Source organism: Lagenorhynchus albirostris, chromosome 15 (assembly GCF_949774975.1).
Source record: "Lagenorhynchus albirostris chromosome 15, mLagAlb1.1, whole genome shotgun sequence".
Lineage (NCBI taxonomy): Eukaryota > Metazoa > Chordata > Mammalia > Artiodactyla > Delphinidae > Lagenorhynchus > Lagenorhynchus albirostris.
Window position 1 is genome coordinate 47967753 of NC_083109.1, and position 22197 is coordinate 47989949.

Below are 22197 nucleotides of genomic sequence, written 5' to 3' on the forward strand. Positions count from 1 at the left end.
ATCTTTTAATAGTTGCAGCCCATCCAGTGGAACATTTGCATTCCATCCATGGATGGACTAACCATCCTGTTTGGCTGGATAAATGGCTTGTTTTAAAATTTTTCACTTCAATAAGTAACACTGTGGTGAAAATCTTTATACACTAAAGTTTTGGGGTTTTTTAAATATACTTTCATGTATAGAGTAGTTTTAGGTTCACAGCAAAACTGAACAGAGGGCACAGAGATTTCCCATATGCCCTCAGCCCCACATGCAGTCTCCCCACTATCAACGTCCCCCTCCAGATGGTACATTTGTTCCAAATGATGAACTTACACTGACACCTCATTATCACTCCAAGTCCACAGTTTACATGAGGGCTCACTCTTGGTGTTGGACATTCTATCGGTTTGGACAAATGTAATGACACGTATCCACCATGACAGTATCGTACAGAGTAGTTTCACTGCCCTAAGGATCCTCTGTGCTCCACCTGTTCACCCCTCTAAAGCTTCTTCTATAATTAGGATTATCTTCTTAGAATAGATTCTCAAAAATAGAATCACTATTTGAAGTGATTCAAATCACTATTTGAACAGTTTCAATATTTTTATAATGTGGTATTATCCTAATAAGAAATGAATTATGCACCAAAGCCTTGAGATGACACAATTCGCTCTCTTATTTTGGAGAAGTTTTGTCCCTCCTTCAGGCAGAAGAATTAGGAGGTTAAAGGGATGTTTTATTATAGACAAATGGATTTCCAAGGGGAAAAACTTGAGAATCACCATTTTAGACAAAAGGTCACAGGGCTAGAAGAGACCTGAGCTATTTGGTCAATGTTTATTTGACGCCACGTATAGTGGCATCACCCAAGACTTCCTCTTTGAGAAGAATTCACCAGCTCACAAATTAACGCATTCAAACCCAACCAATCGCTTCCCAACATTCTATGATTCTATTCAGATTTCGGCTTATAAAGCTGAGTGATGGACATGGGGGTTATTGTACTATTCCATGTGTGTAACCACATGAACATGTTTGAAGTGTTCTGTCATAAAGCTTTTAAAATCAGATTATCACAATAGCCACGCTAAGGCATCAAATGTGCCTGACCAAGCTCATCAAGTGAGCTGCCACGTAATATGTGACTCTTAACACTGTCCCACCTATAAAACTGGAAGTGACATTTTAGAACCTTTGAAATGAAATGCCATTCGAGAAAGGCCACATGGAAGTGAAGCCTGTCAGTCACATTCTAAAGGAATCAGAAAACCTCTCCCCATTACAATGCAAGTAGAAGGCAAGGCTAACTCAAAGTTTCCTCCAGCACCGCGGGAGAATTCCATCTTATTAACACCTTCAGACAGTTAATTTGTTGTTTTTAACTAAAAGCATACAACTTAAATAGTAAAGTAAGATCATTCAAACTATTCAGCTAATCTCACAGAAATGTGTTTTTGATATTCCAGATCAGCACAATGGAGAGTTCTCCATTCTGATCAAAACTTACATTCTCCAAAGTCTGTTCACTGGCCGTCATGACCACATAGGGCAGGCTGCAAGATTCTTCTCAAAAAAAGCAAGAAAATCTTTTCATCTATGAATTTTCCCAGTTTTAGTGAAGTTACATATTAACTAAAATACTAAAAAAAAAAAAAGCCCACTTTGTTTTAAAATTTCATAAATCCCAGAGCTATACTATTCCCTATTACTCCAGGACGATATCCAAAATCACTTATCAGAACAGCTTAGAAATCATTAGCCAGGACTGAAAAGTAGAATCTCGGATCTAAATATATGGTTTTACTGAGTTTGATTGTTTCTTTAGGGGATTTTGCTGTTTCGTTCTTAGATTTATACTCTCCTGGACATAGAAACACACATTTGGTATAGGCTTGAAGGAAAGGATATCTAGAACTACTTGAACTGAAACAATATTAGAATTCTGCCAATAAAAATAGGAAAGACTAGAAGACAATGTAAAGTTAATCATTCAAAAAAATTTTAACATCTATACTATATTCATTCGAGGTTTTTTTTAAATTGGAGTATAGTTGCTTTACAATGTTGTGTTAGTTTCTGCTGTACAGCAAAGTGAATCAGCTATATGTGTATATATATCCCCACTTTTTTAGATTTCCTTCCCATTTAGGTCACCACAGAGCACTGAGTAGAGTTCCCTGTGCTGTACAGTAGGCTCTCATTAGTTATCTATTTTCTACATAGTATCAATAGTGTAGGTGTATATATGTCAATCCCCATCTCCCAATCCATCCCACCCACCCCTTCCCCCTTGGTGTCCATTCGTTTGTTCTCTACCTCTGTGTCTCTATTTCTGCTTATCTTGGCTTGAGCTTTTAAAAGGACTTCCTTCTACCTATTAATCATCTGGACCCCTGATGTTCAAACTAGACCGCAGTGTTCAAGCCATGACTGATGGTTGCGTGGCTCGGTTCACATGAAACTGGTGGAAAAGAGAAACATCTCATCCTGGATCCCCTGGGTTCCCACCCGGGTCACGTGGGCAGACACGGTCAGAACCCACCCCTACGAGCACCTGTCACGAGCGGGCACCTTAGGGGAGTCAAGCTCCAGGTGAACCGGGACACGGAGAAAACCGGCAAGAAAGGGAGACGCGGGGCAGAAGGCTGGGGAAGGGGTGTGTGCCCCGGAAACGCTCCCACGCGTCGTCTGTTTAACACCGCGTGTAAGGGCGGGCCGGGGGATGCTCGGGGGACGCTCGGGGGATGCGGGAGGCCACCTGCGCTCCGGACTAAAGGAAACGCTGCAGAAGACGACGAGGCGCGGTCACCGCGACACTAAGCGTAGACCCTGCAGCCCGTGGACGGCGCCCCGGGACGGCGGGGACTCGGGGCGGCGGGGGCCGGGCTCGCGCGTGGCCGGCGGCGGCCCGGGGGCGACCAGCCCGTCCCGGCCCCGCCCGACTGACCTGTGACGCTGGCCCGGGTGACGCGCTGCACCACGGCCTTCATGGCGACGGCTGGGGCGAGCGGGGCGGCGCCGCGCGGCTTCCGGCCTCGGGACTCCGCGGGCTGCGCAGCTGCCCGCGCCCTCTGCCGGGGACACCTGGAAGCGCGCTCCGACCCCCTGAACCCACGAGTCGACGGCCCGCCCACGTCGGCCACGCCCACCACAGGTTGGTCCCGCCCATCTGAGCCCTCCGTGTGGCCCCGCCCCCGCGAGAGGCCCCGCCCGCTCTAGGTCCGGCCCCGCCCACTCTTGGTCATGTCCCCCGTACAGCTAGATGAGCCCCGCCCGGACGCTGGAGTCCCGCAACCCCCTTCCCCGTCCCCACACCCCAGCCCGACTCACTAGTGCCCAGACAGTAGTTTCTGCCCCAGTTTCTTTTCACAAACCCCGGCCTGAGAGACAGTCATCCCTGAATCCCAGCTTTGTCCTGAATACTAATCCTAATCGTGTGCCTCCTTCCATGTTTCCACCCTTCTGCCCCCAGATTCTCCCAAATTCTTTTTCCCTTGTTTTCCTGCCTCTGTAACTCCTCAGAAACCAGACAGGAGAGTATCTGCTGCCTAAAATAGCCATTTAACTGTTTAGGTATTCATTTGACCTAGCCGCGTCCTGGCAGTGTGCAGATACGTGATTCTGTAATTGTAATTCCTCCTCTAATACTGATACTTGGCCCCTCTCCCAGACTTGTTAGAAGATTTGAATAATATATACTGTGCAAAAGTGTTAGAAATCTGCAAAGGACTGTACAAGTATTACCCTAACAAATTATTATCACTGATAAAAACAAGCCCTTCTCAGTGTGTCTTCTTCTTACAGCCTAATAGTGCTGGTGGGTGTAGAGGGAGGGAGTTGAGGATGTTCCCGAACCAAACTTGGGTCTGCTCTACCCTGCTTTTCCTCCTGGCAACTCAGAAATGGCAGTTGGTTTGTGGCCTTTTTGTGTCTTATTGTTCATAACTGCCCCTGTGACTGTGCATGGGTGCAGTTATCTGCAGTCTCTTATAGTTTCTTTGTATTGGTTGCTGTAGGAAATGTTTGTCCAGGTGCAAGCGTTCAGGTAGAGGGTCCCAGGTTCCCACCCTTTTGTCCTGAAACAGGTCATAAATGTGAGAGGTGCCCTATCTGTACTGGAAGGGAGGGAGCAGCCTTATCTCCAAAGACAAAAGCACACCAAGAAGAATCTGAACCAACAGGCCTTGCTAAATTTCCCCCAGTTTACTCTGCCTACCTCATATTCCTTAACCTATCGTGTTCCTCCATGACTACTCATGCTTCGTCAAACCTAACAACAAAAATTACACAGGTCTGTTTCTTTGGGTCTTCATCTCCTTATGAAGGCTCTCACGTCACGTAAAACTTAAATAAATTTGTATGCTTTTCTCTTGTTCATCTGTCTTTGTCACTTTAATTTTCAGACCCAGCCAGGGACCTCAAGAGAGTGAGAAAACCTTTTTCCTCTCCTACAAGAAAAAGCTTCAAATGGAGAACAAGGAAGAGTCATTTGGCCAGAAAAGACTATACTAATATACTTGAGTGTTAAATACTGCACACTAAATTGCCAAAGATAGCATCACCAGTAATGAGATAAACAAACATCATATACTTCTGATATTGCACCAAGAAAGACACCATGTCACTTTTGTGGTATTTCTGCCAAAAATGTAGAATCTGAATCCAATCATGAAGAAACATCAGACAAGCCTAAATTAAGGAACACTCTACAAAATAACTAGAAGGATCCTTCAAAAATGTCAAGAAAAAGAAAGTCTGAAGAACTGTTCCAAATTAAAGGGGACTTTTAAAGAGACAGGAAAACTAAATGTGATGCATGAACTGAGTTTTATCCTAGCCAGAAAAAAATAAAAAGAAAGAAGTGCATATTGGGACAATTGGTAAATATTTTTGTTTAATTTTGCATCAAATCAACATATCTCAAAACATTTTGATCTCAAGACCCCTTTACATTCTTAAAAATTATTGAACACCCCAAATAGCTTATATCTTAAGATTTTTACTTGTACTAGAAATTACAACCTAGAAAAATTGTTAAATATTGACTTATGATAATTTTTTAAATGACAATAATAAATCCATTATATACTGACATTAGAGCAATGAGATCATGACTTACCATGAAGCCTCTGAAAACCCCATTGTACACTCTTGAAAGAATAGGAATGAAAAAGTCAAATATTGTCTATATATTATTATAAAAATAGGTGGAAATCTCAGCTCTAAGGATCTAAGATCCTCTAAGGAGGATCTCAGAGAACGCTTTGAGAACTGCTGGATTTGATAATGGCATTGAACCAATATTAATTTCCTGATTTTTATGTAAGAGAACATCCTTGTTTTTAGGAAATACACACATGTACTTAGGGGTAAAGGGACAACATATCTGCAACTTTCAGATCTGGTGAAGAATGATATATACAGAGAAAATAAAGAGAGTGATAAAGCAAAGTAAAATGTTGACCACTTGGGCTATAAGTGAAGGTAACTTATTTCAAAAATAAAAGTTTTAAAAATATACCAAAACACCAGGATTCTTTTTACATATTTGTTGAGCTCGAAAAGGTCAGTATCAGGAGGCAGAAGCACCCAGCAGCCCCTCTTGCGGTGCCTCCTTCCCTCTGCACGCTCTCCTTTGCCCTCTAAATCGCCACTCTCCTCATGTTTTTGAATTCCACCTTGTGCCATTGACTCGCACATTTTCATTTCCATTCCCAACACATCCTCTGTGCTTGTGCTTCCAAATGCCTTCTTGACCTCTCCACTTCCATGAACCAAATTAACAGACTGAAAATGGGATTCAGGCTTTTCACCCCTGCCGTATGAAAAAGAGTTTGGTCTTTGTTCTGTGTTTCTGGCATGGAGCTTCTAAGATCCTTGGAATTTCCCAAGGGATAGGAGTTCCTAATGAAACATTTCAGGGTGGGAGCCGGTCACCAGAAAGACCAATCATGTGGCTAGAGGGTGGGACCTTGAGGAGGGGCGGTGGGATGCGGCTGGAGATTGAGTTCAGTCACACAGCAGATGAGCCCATCAGTTGTGCATATGAGATGGAACCCCAATAAAAGCTGTGGACACTGAACCTTAGCAGAGCGTCCTGGCTGGTGAACACGTGGATGAGGAACCTGCACCCTGGTTCCACCGAGAGAGCAGTGAAGCTCTCTGTTGGGGACCTTCACAGACCTTGCCTGATGTGTTCCTTCGTTTGGCTAGTCCTGATTTGTATCCTTTATAATAAAACTGTAAGTATAAGGCTTTCTTGAGTTCAGTGAGTCATTGCAGTAAGTTATCTAACCTGTAGGACTCATAAAAAAACTCCCAAATTTGTAGCCAGTTGGTCGGAAGTAAAGGTGGCTTGGCGACCCCCAAGGTGCGCCTGGCAACTGAACTGAGAGCTGCCCTTTTGGGGACGTGCCCTTAGACTTGCAGGGTCTGTGCTAAGTCTGGGTGGTTAGTGCCAGGACTGAATTGCAATCCCCCCAAGCCCCCCACACTCCACCAGCTGGGCCACCCTGATTCAAATCAATGGCTCCACTGTTTCCTCCAGCCATAAGTGACTCATGATTGCTCTTTCCCTCTCCCTGAGTAACTAGTCCATCAACAAACCTCCTGACTCCCCCAAACGAACCCCACGCACCCTCTTCTCTCCAGCCCCAGTGCCATCCTGCTCCATGGCCCGTCATCTCTCACCTGCATCTACTACAGCTGTTCAGTGGTCTCCTTACTGCCACTTCTGTCTTCACCCAATCCATTCTCCATAAGACGTAAAAGTGGTTTCTAGAATATAAAGTCTTCACGTTCCAGACTCTGATCTTCTTTAATTGCTCAGGTAATCCACTTGTTGCTACCTCGGGACCTCAGCATCTGCTGGTCCTCCACCTCGAATGCTCTTCCCCCATTCTTTGTCCATCTCGCTCCCCTCCTTCCTTTCATTTTCAGCTTAAACGCCTCCTCATCGGAGAGAACTTCTCTGACCACACAAAGTTAAGAGTCCTGGTTCCCCATTATTCTCCATCGCTATCCTATGGTTTTTCCCTCATAATCTTCTGGCGGCTTTTTTTTTTTTCCTGGCAACTTCCAATCACTCCAGTGCCCGATAGATAATTTGCTCTATTAGTGTCTCGTGCTTACCATTCTATCCTAAGCCTCTAGCACACTGCCTGAAGCTCAGATAACATTGCTGAATGAATACAGGTGTGAACTTGATTTTTTGACTAACAGGGGGTCATAGATTTACAGTATGGCTGTGGCTGTACTGGGCATCCTATCCAGACACAATGTTCAGAAGTACAGGAGACTATCGCCTCCTAGTGCTTCCTCTGAGGCTGGGACACCCTGCCCAGAAGCCCCTCGAGTTTCACTAGCCAGAGTGAGATCACATGACCATGCTTAACCCAGTCACTAGCAAGGAAGATGGGACCTACTCCTCCTGACTGGTTCAGATAAGAGGTTCTCACCTGGGGCATAGAGCCCCCCAGGGGTTACTGGAAATGTGTGTGGGGAGGGGTGTCTGAAGGTGTCACAAGCTGTGAAGATTGTTACAGGCATTTAGTGCCCAAGGAACTTGAAATGCTAAAGCTCTTGCAACACCTGGGGCAGCCCACAAAATGGACTGTCACATCAATGGAGGCTGCAGCGCCCCCTGGAGAAACACTGACTTGGACCAATCAGGACCTGGGCCAGTCCCCCTGAAGCACCTGACGGGGTGAGCTCAGGGTCTGTTATAAAAGAGGAGTGGGATCAGTGGGTGCTGGGAAGGCAATCGGCACGGTCGACCAAGAGGTTGTTTCAGCTCGAGGCCATGCTGAACGAGTGATGTTGAAGAGGCATCTTCCTAAATCTTTTCAGGAATCTCCCAAATTCTTGAAAGTGAGATTGCCGGACCAAAGGATGTGCCATTTTCCATGTTGATACACGCTGCTAACCTGCTGTGCTGAAGAAGCAAGTTACTACCCATGGAAGCCCTGTTTTCAGACAGGCCAGTTGTGACGAGGTAACTCCCTGGGGAGCCACAGGGAAGAAAGCAAAGCGGCTGGAGGACGACAGAAGCAGACTGCATTTATCACCAGAAAGAAGGCCTTTCACGCCTCATTTCCGGGAGTAGCTAAGACATTGTATTCCTAAGAATAATCATGCGTGCACAAACACTTTCTCATTTGACAGTCACAACCCTATTAGTAGACAGGCTAGATATTATACCTCTTCTTCAAAAGAAACCAAAGCTCAGAAAACACAGGGGACTTTTCTATCATGAAAAGTTAGGTACCATTTTTAAAAAGAAATGAATAGGGAGATGTGATTTGGTTAGAGTTACATCAACTGTAGCAGAGACCCAAAGTCACAATGGCTTCAACTACGTAGAAGTTGATTCTTTCTCTCTAAAGCCCTGGGCTGTGTGGTACTCCACAGGGCCGGAAAACCCAATTCCTCTTCTCTTGTTGCTCCACTATCTCTCAGGAGTCCTTTTCATCTGAATGGTCCCCAATGGCTCCTCCAGCTGGACGGATGTCAGGAAGGGGGCGCACGCCCCGGAGATACATACATCTTAAAAAAAAGAAAAAGAAAACCCACTCCCTCTAAATACTACCAGACCTCAGAATTTCGGGAAACTTATTTCCAATCCTACAAACTCTCCTTCAATGGGTGATTCCCAACTTCTGAACAGACCGTGTTCCAACTGCACCTGAAAGATAGACGTTTGGAATTCTGAAAACCTTCTCCCAGAAGAACACTTTAAATTATATTTTGGTTGTTAGATTAGTCCACAAAGGCCTATTTAAGCCAAGATTCAGCAGAACTACGGGAATTGTTGAAGCTCCAGGCTGTTTGGAGCCACAGTTGTTTTACTGGTCGGTCAGTAATAAGTGTTATGGAGAGAGAACATGGTCTTAGCACAAGCAGTTGGGGTTGAAGTGTTTTAAACAAGAAGGAATACACACACACACACACACACACACACACACACACACACACACACACACACACACACACACACACACACACACACACACACACACACACACACACACACTCAGCTCCCAGAATTCCTACAGCCAGGCATCCAACCCCGGGCATCTAGGAGATGCCCCACTTTGAGGGTCAACACATCCCTGATACAGAAGCCAGAAACGCACCTTCCCCAGTCTCCCTGGCAGCCGGGGGCCAGGCATGAAACTGAGATTCCAAGGAGAGTGATGAGAAGCAGGCTGCTCTGGGAAGCCATTCAAAAATTCCCTTCCACCATCGTATGCTACTTCTTGCACGTCTGATGCCCATCACAGGTGTCCACCAGGGTGCCCACCCCACTGGCACTGAGCCATTCTTGACCTCTGATGTCCAGTGAGGAGCCTCTGCTGCTGACATCTGAAGCTGCTACTTGCCATCTTGGAGCCTCTGTCACTTAGGTTGACTGCCCCCAAAGCACTGCTCAGGCCACCCACAAGGTAGAACTGACACCAAGGAGAAATCAAGGCAAAGGTTTGAAGGTGACAGTACTATAGCAGGAACCCAGAAATGTCCCATCCCTGTCCTACCAGGAATCCCTAGTCCTCACAGGGTCCCAAATAGCTGCGCACAAGAAACACTACCCAAATGGGCAACAAATGCTAGTTTCTTACTAACTGAGGCAGGACTCAGTGATCCACAGGAAAGGAGCCAATACACAGGGAAGTGACTCTCACAGGAGTGGAAGACAAACTCTGGCTTGGGAAGAAGCTGATCAGACTTTGACACTGTAGCTGCAAAGTGATGTTACTACAGAAATAACGGGGACAAAACGTGTGCAGTGAGAAAGGCAACAAGGCAGACAGTCCCCAGGCAGGCTCAGTGAGTGGCTACATTCCAGTTCCTGCTGCCAGGCCCTCCGAAGACCTCAACATACTCTGTTTGAATTCTGAGCTGTCTATACTGGTTTTTTTTTTTTTGGCCACGCTGCACAGCTTGTGGGATCTTAGTCCCCCGACCTGGGATTGCACCCACACCCACAGCAGCAAAAGCACCGAGTCCTAACCATTGGACCACCAGGTAATTCCCTGTCCACACACATTTTTAATAAACATCTCTTTCTGATTTAATCGCACTTATGTAGGTTTGTTACTTGCAACCAAAGGAGACCAGTGGAGAGAACACTGCAGCACTCAAGGGCAGGAACCCCGCTGTCCTCACTTTGTATCCCCTATCTCTAGAATACTGGTAGCCACCATTGGGGTTTAATCCACTCCTGCTGAAAGAATGAGGGTATCTGTACAGCTCCTAAAGAACAGATCGAGTCTATTTAATCCAGGAGTTATAATTCACAACACACTTACCAAGCACCCACTAGTGCCCAAAGGGCTGCTCTAAGTCCCAAACTGAACACGGAGATTTGCTTAAAGGGACCACAAAAGCTATGTCTGACAGCAACATGAAAAGAATATAAAGTTACATGAACTAATTTCAGAAAACCAAGCTTATGGAAGCTCAACACGACATTTCACTTCAATCTTTTACTCCTGTGAGTATAGAAGGACACCTCCTGAATATGCAAATTTACTTTTCTTCAAGGAAATATTTATTGCATATTATTAGTGATTCTATTTTACAGCAAAATTAAATGTATACACTTTTCACAAAGAGAAAGTGGAAACCACAGTATCTCTCAAATTTATATGCTGAACCAAAGTCCTGTTTTCAGAATTCAGCCGTCCATCATTTTGGTCCAGGACCACCAGTCCATGATTTCAAATAGTTGACGATCCTGGTAGTAATTGGAACAAAATTGTCTCTATATGTGACAACCGTTTCCACATAAAACCCTTTCGGGGGTTCAGACAGTTCATTTGTTGAGACATCCTTTTGTTCTACTTCACCACCTTAAAAAAAAAAAAGTAACAGCTGCATCACTAACTTTCATTTTATCTTACTTTATTTTTTAATTGAAGTATAGTTGATCACTAACTTTTAACTTAGGCAGCAGTCATTAGAATTATTAGTAAAGTCTTTGAAATAAAATAAACTAAGGTAAGAATTACCCCCACCCCCATCAGGTTCCTGACACTGTTTTCTTTCTGTAAAAAAGAAAATGTAAATAATTTTTTTAAATGACCACTACAGAGATAAATGTTTTAAAATGCTTAATACTGACATGTGCACTTTCAGGCCATTGGTGATCTTCATCACCAAATGTAATCTTCAGCACTGTTTTTACATAAAAAGCTTTACTGAGATAATACTTATTATACAATTAACTCATTTAAAATGTAAATTCAGTTTTTAGTATCTTCAGATCTGTGCAACCAGCACCAAAATAAAGTGTAGAATATTTTCATCCACAAAAGGAAACCCCTTATTTTGTAGCAGTCGCTCCCCCACCAGCTCCTCCCCTTCAGCCCCAGGCAGTCCCTACTCTAGACGAAGCCACAGATTTCCAGAACATTTTTGAAAGCTGCGGGATTTCCTTTTCCTCCCAGCAACTGGGAAGATTTCAATACTCCTTCGCTGGTGTAAGTCAGCAAAATCGTTTGGTCGCCAAAGGCGACCATGCGACCAAAGCAGGGCTGAAGTTACAGAAGCATCGCCTCTTTAAACCACCATCCAGGGTCTTTGAAATTCCACCTGGAATCTCACGGATTCTTCAAATTCTGAGGATACGGGCGGCCTCGCTCAATAAACCAGCAAGGTTCGGGGAAGAGGCTCTAAAAGGTCGTTGCTGGCAGATTCCACGATAACGCGCGGCTCTAAGCACCGCTCCCGGTCTCTTCGCGCGGCACAGCGAAGCCACTTCTGCAACCCCCCCGGACACGCCCCACGCAAGGCCGCGCGTTCCCCGGAGGTCCCGCCCGAGAGCCGTACCTGGAGGCTTGCTCTTTCTCTGATTATACAAAAACAAGGAGCCCAGCAGGGTCCAGGCGCCCAGTCCGTACAGCATAGACATGCGCCGGTACCAAGACAGGGCCTTTTCCGGACGCATGACGCCGCCGGGAATACCTCACTCCTCGGAGTCCCAGGGCGGAGGCGGGCCTTCCGGTGGGCGCGTCACCGCCGCCGCCGCCTCCAATGGGGAGCCGCTCTGGGTTGGCCGCTTCCTGCGCCGGCCCCGATGCATCCTGGAGCGTGTAGTCCGGACGTCGCGCTGGGCAACGCACTCGGGTCTGGCGCCTGGGGTCCGGAGACGATCTTGCCTCCCACGTGACGGGCCCCAATGACACTTTCTCTCAGGCAAACCTCCCACTTGCAAAGTCCTGCCTTACATAGGCTTTAGGTGGCCCTTGTAAAACTTAATTCCTTCCCTCCTCCAGCTCTCAGGTTTGCGAGGATACCCCGTCTACGACCCGCAACTCATCTTCCCCATCTTCCTGCCTGGAGCCCTGTCTGGTGCGCGTGGGTCCCTCCACGTCTGAATTAGCCCCTCCGCTAGGCTGTGGGTCCCATTCTTCTCTGCCTTTCAGGGCCCTGGCCCAGCAACTACACTCTGTCCACCTCCATCTCACGCCCTTTTCATTCTGTTGTTCTTTACTCCATCATACAAACGAGCCCGTGCCTCAAAAACAAAAAGTCTCCACTCGATCCACCATCAGCTTTTCTCTTATCCGTACATTTCCTCGAAGCATAATCTACCCCCACTCAAAGCAACCAAACAACTTGAGAGCAAAAGGGATGTGTTGGGCACAGAGTGGATACTCAGTAAACTTCCATAGCCAGTAACTACTTTGCAGCCATAATCAGACGATTTCCAGCGCATACGACTCCACCTGCTCCTTTCATAGCTTCGAAAACATAATTTTCTTCAGAATCTATTTATCCTTCAGGGCTCTTCCCATTTCTCCCACCCTCTAAAAATTGGTGTTTTGCCACACACAAAAATTAACGCTAAATGGATCATAGGCTTAAATATAAAAGCTAAAACTACAAACCGAGAAGAAAAGATCTAACACAACGATTGGAAATCAACTACATCCAATATAAAATAAAAATTTTTTAAAAAGGCGATCTTTGCCATCTTGGGATAGGCAAAGATTTCTTAGAATACAAAAAGCATAAACCACAAAGAAATATTGGTAAATTGGACTTTTTCAAAATTAAATCTTTTGCTCTTCGAAAGGCAGTTAAGAAAATGAAACAAGCCACAAGATAAAATATTCAAAGTAGGTAGATCTGACAAAGGACTTGTATCAGAATTTATAAGGATATCTTACAATTCAATTATAAAAAGACAACCGAACTGAAAAACAGGCAACAATCGCTTAACTAAAGAAGATATACAAATGGCCAATAAGTACAGGGGCATTGTCAGTCATCACAGCAATGCAAATTAAAACCACGAGACAACCTTACACACCTATTAGAATGACTAAAAATTATGTTGAGAATACCAAGGGTTGTACGGACTTGGAGCAATCAGACCTCTTACTGGTGGGAACATAAAATATCACAACCTCTTTGCGATACTGGCCGTTTCTTAAAAATTGAAGTACCCCTACTGTATGAATCAGACGTTCGGTTCCTATTCACCCAAAAGAAATGAAAACATTATGTCCACACAAACATATGTATGTGGGTGTTCACAGAGCTTTATTCATAAGAGCCCCCAAATGGAAACAACCCAAATGTCTATCAACTAGTGGATGAATAAAGGAAATGTGAGTCTATCACTCCATAATAAAAGGAACTACTGTACTGATCCATGCAATTGCATGGATAAATCTCAGATGGGTAATGCTAAGTGAAAGAAACCAGGCACAAAAGAAACCAGACATAAAATTCTGGAAGCAAATTCATCTATAGTGGGAGAAGGCCAACAAGTAGTTGCCTCCGACCAGGGTGTGCAGAAACAGAAGGACTAAAAGGGGCCTGAAGAAACTTTGGGGACAGTGGAAATGTTGTGTCTTGATGGTGATGTGATGGTGGTGCTTTCGTGGGTGTGCACATCTACTGAAACTCATTGAACCGTACACTTCAAATGGGTGCAGTTTATCGTATATAAATTATACCCCAATAAGGTCGTTAAAAACAAAACAGGAAAATCAGTATTCTGTTCCAAGCTTGCTTCTCTTCTCATACTGAGCAACTTTACTCATGTTATTTACTTTATACGTTTATGACTCTCAAATATACGCCACATTCTCCTGAAAGATAAATACATACTAATTACTGCCAACCTACAGGGCATTTTCAGTTCTACCCCACAAGCTCCTGAAACTCAAAGAGTGGCCAGGATTGAATTTATCCCTACCCCTACTGCGCCCCAGCCCCCAAAAGGAAAGAAACCTTTCCTGACTCACCCTCTCACCTAACACCTCATCTGTCACCTGTGTCTAAAAGCTGCCTCTGTTGAGGCCTCGGCTGGATTCCAGCCTCCTTCCATCTGGGCTGCCACTCTCCTAATTGATCATTTCAGGAGTTTCCTTGCTTTCAAGATGGAGTTTATAGTTACTAGGCACACTGGCTCAGTGTCTCCCTCTCGAGATGGCTGCTCTCCAAAGAACACTAACACCCACCTCCACGTTCTTTGGAAACAGCCACCAGCACCCACAGGTGGGACCTGCATGGCTCAGGGTGCCCCTCGGCATCTTCACTCACTGTCACTGGAGAGACACCAGAGCCAGCTGGGTCTATCACATTCCTCCTGTCAATTGGAAACAGGCCCAAGGAGGAACAGTTTCAACCCTAAACTGGATACACAGGCTTATGTACTCTTCTATATGATCTACCTCAATTCAAAATTATATCCCAAATATAAGAAAAATATTCTATGGAAAAGGTACAGTAAATAAAAGCCTTAGGCATTTAAAATGTAATTGTTAAACATTTTAAGATAGGAAATCCACCCAGAATTTTGAGCAGAGGTTAAGATGGCAGTAAGTACAAATTCAAAAGATAGAGCATTGGAATCAATCCAGATGGTCCAACAGCCAATTAATAGGAGTTCCCAGTTTTACTTTTCTACATAGCACTCATTAGCTTCTTAAAAAATTATATAATTTACTTCTAATTTTTTAATGTTGGTCTTCCCTACCCAGAATATAAGCTCTGTGAGAATAGGAATTGTTTTATTGGTTACATTCCCAGGCCCTAGAAGACTACTCCAAACATAGCAAATACTGAATAATTATTTGCTGAATGATTGAAAAAATGCCTCCAAAGTTTTGAGATAAAATTATTTTGGGCCTAGATTTTATACTCAGTAAAGCTGTCAGGTACGAAGGCAGAACAGGTTCTGTGAATTATCTCTTGTATGCTCTTTTTAGGAACAGTCACTTAAGGCAGCAAAATGACTTATGAGATAAAAGGAAAACTGCAACTAACCTAGGAGTCCAAACAAAAGAAATTCCTGGATGACAGCTGTCCTAGCAATTGGCCCATGTTAAAAGGGGATATAACCTCTAAACAAGGATGAACTCCACTGAGTAAAATAAGCTGTAATTTTTTTAAAATTGAGGTAACATTGGTTTATAACATTATATGTTTCATGTGTACATTATAATTCAACTTCTGTATGCACTACAGTGTGCTCACCACCATCCAGCACCATCCAGTTGACCCCCTTCACCCATTTCACCCTCCCCCACCCCTTCCCCTCTGGTGACCAGCAATCTGTTCTCTGTATCTCAGGTGAGGTAGGAACAGTGCCACTCCAGACCACTCTGCCTCAATAAAGTTTCACATATTTCTTACTTTTCCTTGTCTGTTAATGTTAACAATATCCTTGACAGTAAATGAAGATTAAGTTCAGGAATTACCTCTTGGGGAATTTACTTAAAACACACAGAGACCTCAGAAATCAAATTTGTATTAGCATTATTTTAACCAGTGCTTCTTCATCCAGATTTATTTCCTTTCTGATCATTATGATTTTCATGTAAGCAAGCTGCCAAAATACATTAGTTCTGATTTTATACAGACTCTAAAAGTTAGAATACAAAAAGCATATAAACATCTACCGGTACCAAAACGTTTATGACCTTATAATTTTATGGTGTAAAGAAAAGGGCACAGATAAGGAATACAAGCAAATTAAAATCTAAAGAGTTACATAACACTTCTTTTGATTATTTATTAAAATGCAGCAGAAAAGTAAAAGGAACGTTAAGCCTTTACAAACAACTGTGAGCACAGTGTGACCGTGTTTTCTTCCATTTCCTTCTCATGTCCTCAGCTCAGCAGGCACTGGAGACAGCCAGTTTCTTCAAATGGTCCATGAACACCTGCAGGCTAACGTCATCAGTCAGGATGGGCGCTCCTGTTTCCTGAAGTTTAATGAAAAAGGTTTACTGGCAGGTTTCTTAGAAGCTGGTTGGAATTCATGCGTTATTAAGGACCCTTCCCCTCACAAAATTAGCAAGTGCTGTCTGTCTGCCAAGAGCACTCCTGCCACCCAGCCCCGTCCTCTGCCTAGCTAATCTTTTCAACTAAAGCATAATTTCCTCACAAAACCCTTCCCTGATCCACTCATATCAGGTCATTCCTGCCACTACAGACAGTTTTGAGCATATGCCCTTCTACTTTACCCCACTGTGTAGTTCTGATGACTCATCCAGGGTCTGGCTCCCAGCAGGCATGAACTCCTGGGGGCCCACACGCCCCATCTCTCATCTTCCCCACCACCCTGCTGCAACCAGCTTGATGCTCTTAAATGATCTGCTTACAACAGAAGCTTGGTAACAGCGTATTCACAATGTGTGAATCAGTATCCACTAAACAGATGGATCTCTGCACTATCAAGAAATGCTTATGATTCAATTGACGTTAAGGGAAAAAGTATTGAATAGAAACCTTGATTTCTAACAAGATTCCAATTTGTTAAAAAAATATATACATATGCACACACACAGATATACATGATATATACCTTTTATATTAACTAGAAAGAAGCCAGAAGTACTTAACTCTAGCTAGTAGCATTCTATGTAATTTAAACTTTCTTTCTAAAATTTTTTTTTACATATACTAGTCTTCTAAAAATGAAACGGTACTACTGTATAATCAAAAAAGCATAAGCATGATTAAAGTTTTATAAAAGGATTTCTCTGGGAAGAAAGAGTAGATGTACTTTTCCTCATTCCTTCAACTAAGTGCAACTAAAACCCCTGGATGTTTTATATAAAACAAACATAAGAAGACCTTGAAAGGTGGTGAAAAGACAGCATATTAACTAGAGACCCTGGGATGCAGGGAACCACACAGTGGCCAGTTCCCAGGGCTTCCTTTTTGCCTCACGCATGCGCGCCAGACTTGGAGCTGAAAAAGCTGGCAACAGTTATTGAGCATGGACAAAAACTACAACAAAAAGAGCCCACTTTCTCTAGCAAAAGACCAGGGCAGCCTAGCAAGACAGAAAAGGCTGAGCGGATCGTGTAGACTTGCACCCCTCACATGGCAGTACTGAGGGACCCAACAATCCCACCAGGGTGGTATCAGAAAAGGCCAAGTATGGAGCCAGGGATTTCATCCCTGCTGGCCAGTAAGAAGTCTCCCTGCACCCATGGTGTCCGCAGAGACCACACAGGGAGCCTGGACTTCCACCCCACACCTGGTAGTAATAAGATGTCCACGCCCCAACCTCTGGGGTGGTATCAGAGAAGGCTTAGTGCAGAGAAAGCACTTTCACCATCACCCACCAGTGACAAGGCCACCTCCACAGGAGAATCAATGGGAACCAGGTGGGGAGCTGGAACTCCCGTCCCCACACACAGTAACAAGAAGTCGCCCTCCACCTCACGTGTCAACAGAGGCCAATGGAAAACCTGAACCCCTGTCTCACCTGGCAGAAATGAAACAATGTACCACCCCCTTCCCTGCCAGAGCAGTGTGACAAAAAGACAGCCAAAACAGGTTGAAATCAATCCAGAGTCTCATAACAAATATGAAAATGTCCACGTCTCAATCAAAAATCACTTGTTATGGGGCTTCCCTGGTGACTCAGTGGTTAAGAATCCGCCTGCCAATGCAGGGGACATAGGTTCGATCCCTGGTCCAGGAAGAGCCCACATGCCGCGGAGCAGCTAAGCCCGTGCGCCACAACTACTGAGCCTGTGCTCTAGAGCCCATGAGCCACAACTACTGAGCCTGCGCTCTAGAGCCTGCGAGCCACAACTACTGAGCCCGCGTGCCACAACTACTGAAGCCCGTGCACCTAGAGCCCGTGCTCCGCAACAAGAGAAGCCTCCGCGAGGAGAAGCCAACGCACCGCAACGAAGAGTAGCGCCCGCTCGCCGCAACTAGAGAAAGCCCGCGTACAGCAACGAAGACCCAACGCAGCCAAAAATAAATAAATAAAATACATTTATATTTTAAAAAAATCACTTGTTATACCAAGAGTCAAGATCTCAAAATGAATGAGAAAAAAGACAGTCAACAGGTGTTAACACTATGAGTTGACGACGCTGTTAGAATTACCTGACAAAGACTAAAGCAGCCATGACAAAAATGCTTCAAGAAGCAATTAGGAACACACTTGAAACAAATGAAAACATAAAGCATCAGAAAAGAAATATAAGACAAAGAAAATCCAAATGAACATTTTATAACTAAAAAATACAGTAACATATAAAAAGTTTGAATGCAACAGCAGAAAGGGAACAGAGAAAAGAGTCAATAAACTGGAAGATAAAAATAATAGAAAGTACCCAACTGAGCTGTGGAACTACAAATGAACTAACATTTGCGTCACTGAGGTCCCAAAGAGAAAGGCAGGCAAGGCAGGCTGAAAAAGTATTGTAGAAAGTAATGACTGAAAACTATCCAAGTTAGGCAAAAGGCATCAATATACAGAATCAAGAAGTTGGGCAAATTCCAAATAGGATAAATTCAGAGAAATTCACACAAAAACGTATGGTATTTCAACATTTGAAACTAATAAAGAAAACATTTTGAAAGGGTCCAGAGAAAGATTACATTTTATCAATATTTTTCAACTGCCTTAAAAAAAGGACTGTCAACAGAATCTTATATCCAGAGAAAATATTGTTCAGGATTGAAGAGGAAATCAAGAGATTCTCAAATGAAGGAAAACTAAGAGTCTATCACCAGAAGACTTACCCTGAAAAGAACTGCTAAAGGAAGATTTCTAAACAGAAAGGAAAAGATAAAAGAAGAAACTCTGGAGTATTAAGAAGCAATAAAGAACACAGTAAGCAAAACTACAGATAAAAATAAGAGGTTTTCCATCTTCTCTTAGATTTATAGATTATGGCTGAAGAAAAACTGTAACACTGTCTGGTGCACACAGAGGAAACATTTAACACAATTATATCATAAATGGGAGACGGTAAAGGGACATGAAGTGAGACTGGGGTAGGTTTTCTATACTGCATTTGAACTGGTAAAAAAGATAACACCAGTAGACCATGATAAGCTAGGTACACATAATGTAATGTAATGCTCTAATATCTAGAGCAACCAAGAATAACCACTAAAAAATGCTACAAAAAGAGATATACTAAAAAAACCACTGTGAACAAGTTAAAATGGAATTATAAGGAATGTTCAAGTAACCCACAGGAAGGAAGGAAAAAGAAAACAGAGAAATGAAAAGCACAGAAGACAAAAAAATAAAATGGCAGACTTAATAAGCCCTAACATATCAGTAACTACATTAAATATAAATGGTCCAAATAAGCAAATTTATTATGAGTTTAGCAGAGTAGATTAAAAAAATATATAATGATAGAAGCAGGTAGAAAGTTAAAGGATGGAAAGAGGTATATCATGCAAACATTAATTTTTTTGCATAAATAAAAAGAATAAAAGAAAGATAAGTGTGGGCTTTATAAAGGCCAGATAAAGTAGATAGTAGTGCAAACAAAATTACCAGAGATAGTGGGGACATCATATAATGATAAAAGGGTCAATCCACCAAAAAGAAAGGGCAATCCTAAGTGTGTATGCAACAAACAACAGAGCTGAAAAATATGTGAACAAAAACCTGACAGAACGCAAAAGAGAAACAAACTCACCATTAAGAGTTGGAAACTTCAACATCCTCTCTCAAAAACGGATAGAACTATACAGATAATCAGCAGGGATATGTAAGAACTCAACACCACCATCGACTAACAGGACTTAATTGACATTTATAGGACAATTTATCCAACAATAGCAGAACGCCTATTCAAGTGACCATGGAACATATGCCAAGACAGACCATATCCTGGGCCATAAAACAAACTTCAACAAATTTTTAAAAATTGAAATAATACAAAGTATATCCTCTAACCACAATGTAATCAAAACAGAAATCAATTAACTGAAGACAACAAGAAAATCTGTGGAAACTAAGCAAAATTTCTAAATAATCCAAGAGTCAAAGAAGAACCCTCAAGAGAAATTTTAAAAGAATATATCAAATTGAATGAAAATGAAAATACAACATAATCAAAACCTGTGGGACACAGCAAAAGCAGTACTGCAAAGGGAATTAAGAGCACTAAATGCATACACTGAAGAGAAGTCTCACGTCAATAATCTAAACTCCTATCTCAAGAACCTAGAAAATGAAGGAAATAAACCTAAAGCAAGCAGAAGGAAGAAAATAAGGATTAGAGCAGATATAAATGACATTGAAAATAGACAACAGAACAACAAAAGGAAACAAGTATTCAGATTGGAAAGGAAGAAATGAACTGTCCCTACTTGCAGAAGACATGACTGTCTATTTTTTTGTAAAAAATCCCAAGGAATCTACCAAAAAACTCCCAAAAGTAATAAGTGACTCAGGAAGGTCACAGGATATTAGACAAGTATACAAAAATAACTTTATTTCTATATATAGATGGTTGCTGACTTATGACTTTTTGACTTTATGATGGTATAAAAGCAGTACTCATTCAGTAGAAACCATACACATTTTGAATTGTGGTCTTTTCCTAGGCTACCAACATGCAGTATGATCCTCCCCCGTGATACTGGGTGGCTCCCAGCCACACTGATCATATGGGTCAACAACCAAGACACTCACAACCATTCTGTTTTTCACTTTCAGTACAGCATTCAATAAGTTACATGAGATATTCAACACTTCATTATAAAATACGGTTAGGTGTATTAAATGCATTTTCAAGTTATGATGGATTTATTGGGATGCAATCGCATCACAAGCTGAAGAAGATCTGTACTAGCAATGAACAACTGGACACTGAAATTAAAAGTACAGTACCATTCACAATCACTCAAAAAAAAAAAGAAAGTGAAAATACACAACACCGATGAAAGAAATAAAAATAGATTTAATAAATGTTCAGGGAATTCCCTGGTGGTCCCGTGGTTAGGACTTGGCGCTCTCACTGCCAAGCGCCCAGGTTCAATCCCTTGTCGGGGAACTAAGATCCCACAAGCTGTGCGGCATGGCCAAAAAAAAAAAAAAGTTTATAAGAAACCTGTACAAGGGCTTCCCTGGTAGCACAGTGGTTCAGAATCCGCCTGCCAATGCAGGGGACACGGGTTCAAGCCCTGGTCCGGGAAGAGCCCACATGCTGCAGAGCAACTAAGCCCATGCGCCACAACTACTGAGCCTGTGCTCTAGAGCCTGTGAGCCACAACTACTGGGTCCGCGCGTCTAGAGCCCATGCTCCGCAACAAGAGAAGCCACCACAATGAGAAGCCCGCGCACCGCAACGAAAAGTAGCCCCCGCTCGCCACAACTAGAGAAAGCCCGCACACAGCAACAAAGACCCAACACAGCCAAAAAAAAAAAAGAAACTGTAAACAACCCAGCTGTCCTTCAATGGGTGAATGATTAAATAAAATGCAGTATGTCTATACCACAGAATACTACTCGGCAAATAAAAAGGAACAAATTACCTATAAATTTGACACTTAAATGAATCTCTAGATAAGTATGCTGAGGGAAAAAAGCCAATCCCAAAAGTTTACGTACCATGTGGTTTCATATATGTAACCGTTTTTTTTTAAGTAAATTTATTTATTTATTTTTGGCTGTGTTGGGTCTTCATTTCTGTGCGAGGGCTTTCTCCAGTTGCGGTGAGCAGGGGCCGCTCTTCATTGCGGTGCGCAGGCCTCTCACTGTCGTGGCCTCTCCCATTGCGGAGCACAGGCTCCAGACGCGCAGGCTCAGTAGTTGTGGCTCACGGGCTTAGTTGCTCCGCGGCATGTGGGATTCTCCCCAGACCAGGGCTCAAACCCGCGTCCCCTGCATTGGCAGGCAGATTCCCAACCACTGCGCCACCAGGGAAGCCCTATGTAACCGTTTTTTAAAAATTGAAGTATAGCTGATTTACA

The 22197-nt window shown here is 43.3% G+C and overlaps 3 protein-coding genes across 7 annotated transcripts in view; all 3 read right to left on the bottom strand.

The window, feature by feature from the left end:
• Positions 1–3063, bottom strand: part of DTD1 (D-aminoacyl-tRNA deacylase 1) — a 107462-nt gene extending 104399 nt beyond the window's left edge. For both annotated transcript variants that reach the window (XM_060124092.1, XM_060124091.1), the window contains exon 1: positions 2933–3063. In XM_060124092.1, coding sequence (XP_059980075.1) covers positions 2933–2975 — 43 coding nt within the window. In that variant the 5' untranslated portion in view covers positions 2976–3063. The remainder of the gene's footprint in view (positions 1–2932) is intronic.
• A 5169-nt stretch (positions 3064–8232) lies between these two features.
• Positions 8233–11975, bottom strand: SMIM26 (small integral membrane protein 26). 2 transcript variants are annotated; one of them, XR_009535324.1, is made up of 3 exons: positions 11815–11975; positions 9603–10835; positions 8233–8668 (listed from the first exon to the last, which is right to left on the bottom strand). XR_009535324.1 is itself a non-coding variant. In XM_060123227.1 (2 exons), exons 1-2 carry the CDS (start codon positions 11930–11932, stop codon positions 10672–10674), a joined length of 282 nt encoding a protein of 93 aa, XP_059979210.1. In that variant the 5' UTR covers positions 11933–11975; the 3' UTR covers positions 10512–10671. The 2 variants fall into 2 exon arrangements, 1 of the variants encoding a protein (XP_059979210.1); XM_060123227.1 differs by lacking the exon at positions 8233–8668 and having other exon boundaries at positions 10512–10835.
• A 3767-nt stretch (positions 11976–15742) lies between these two features.
• SEC23B (SEC23 homolog B, COPII coat complex component) overlaps positions 15743–22197 on the bottom strand; it is a 40509-nt gene continuing 34054 nt past the window's right edge. For all 3 annotated transcript variants that reach the window (XM_060122307.1, XM_060122306.1, XM_060122308.1), the window contains exon 20: positions 15743–16208. In XM_060122307.1, the coding sequence (XP_059978290.1) occupies positions 16119–16208 (90 nt within the window). In that variant the 3' untranslated portion in view covers positions 15743–16118. The remainder of the gene's footprint in view (positions 16209–22197) is intronic.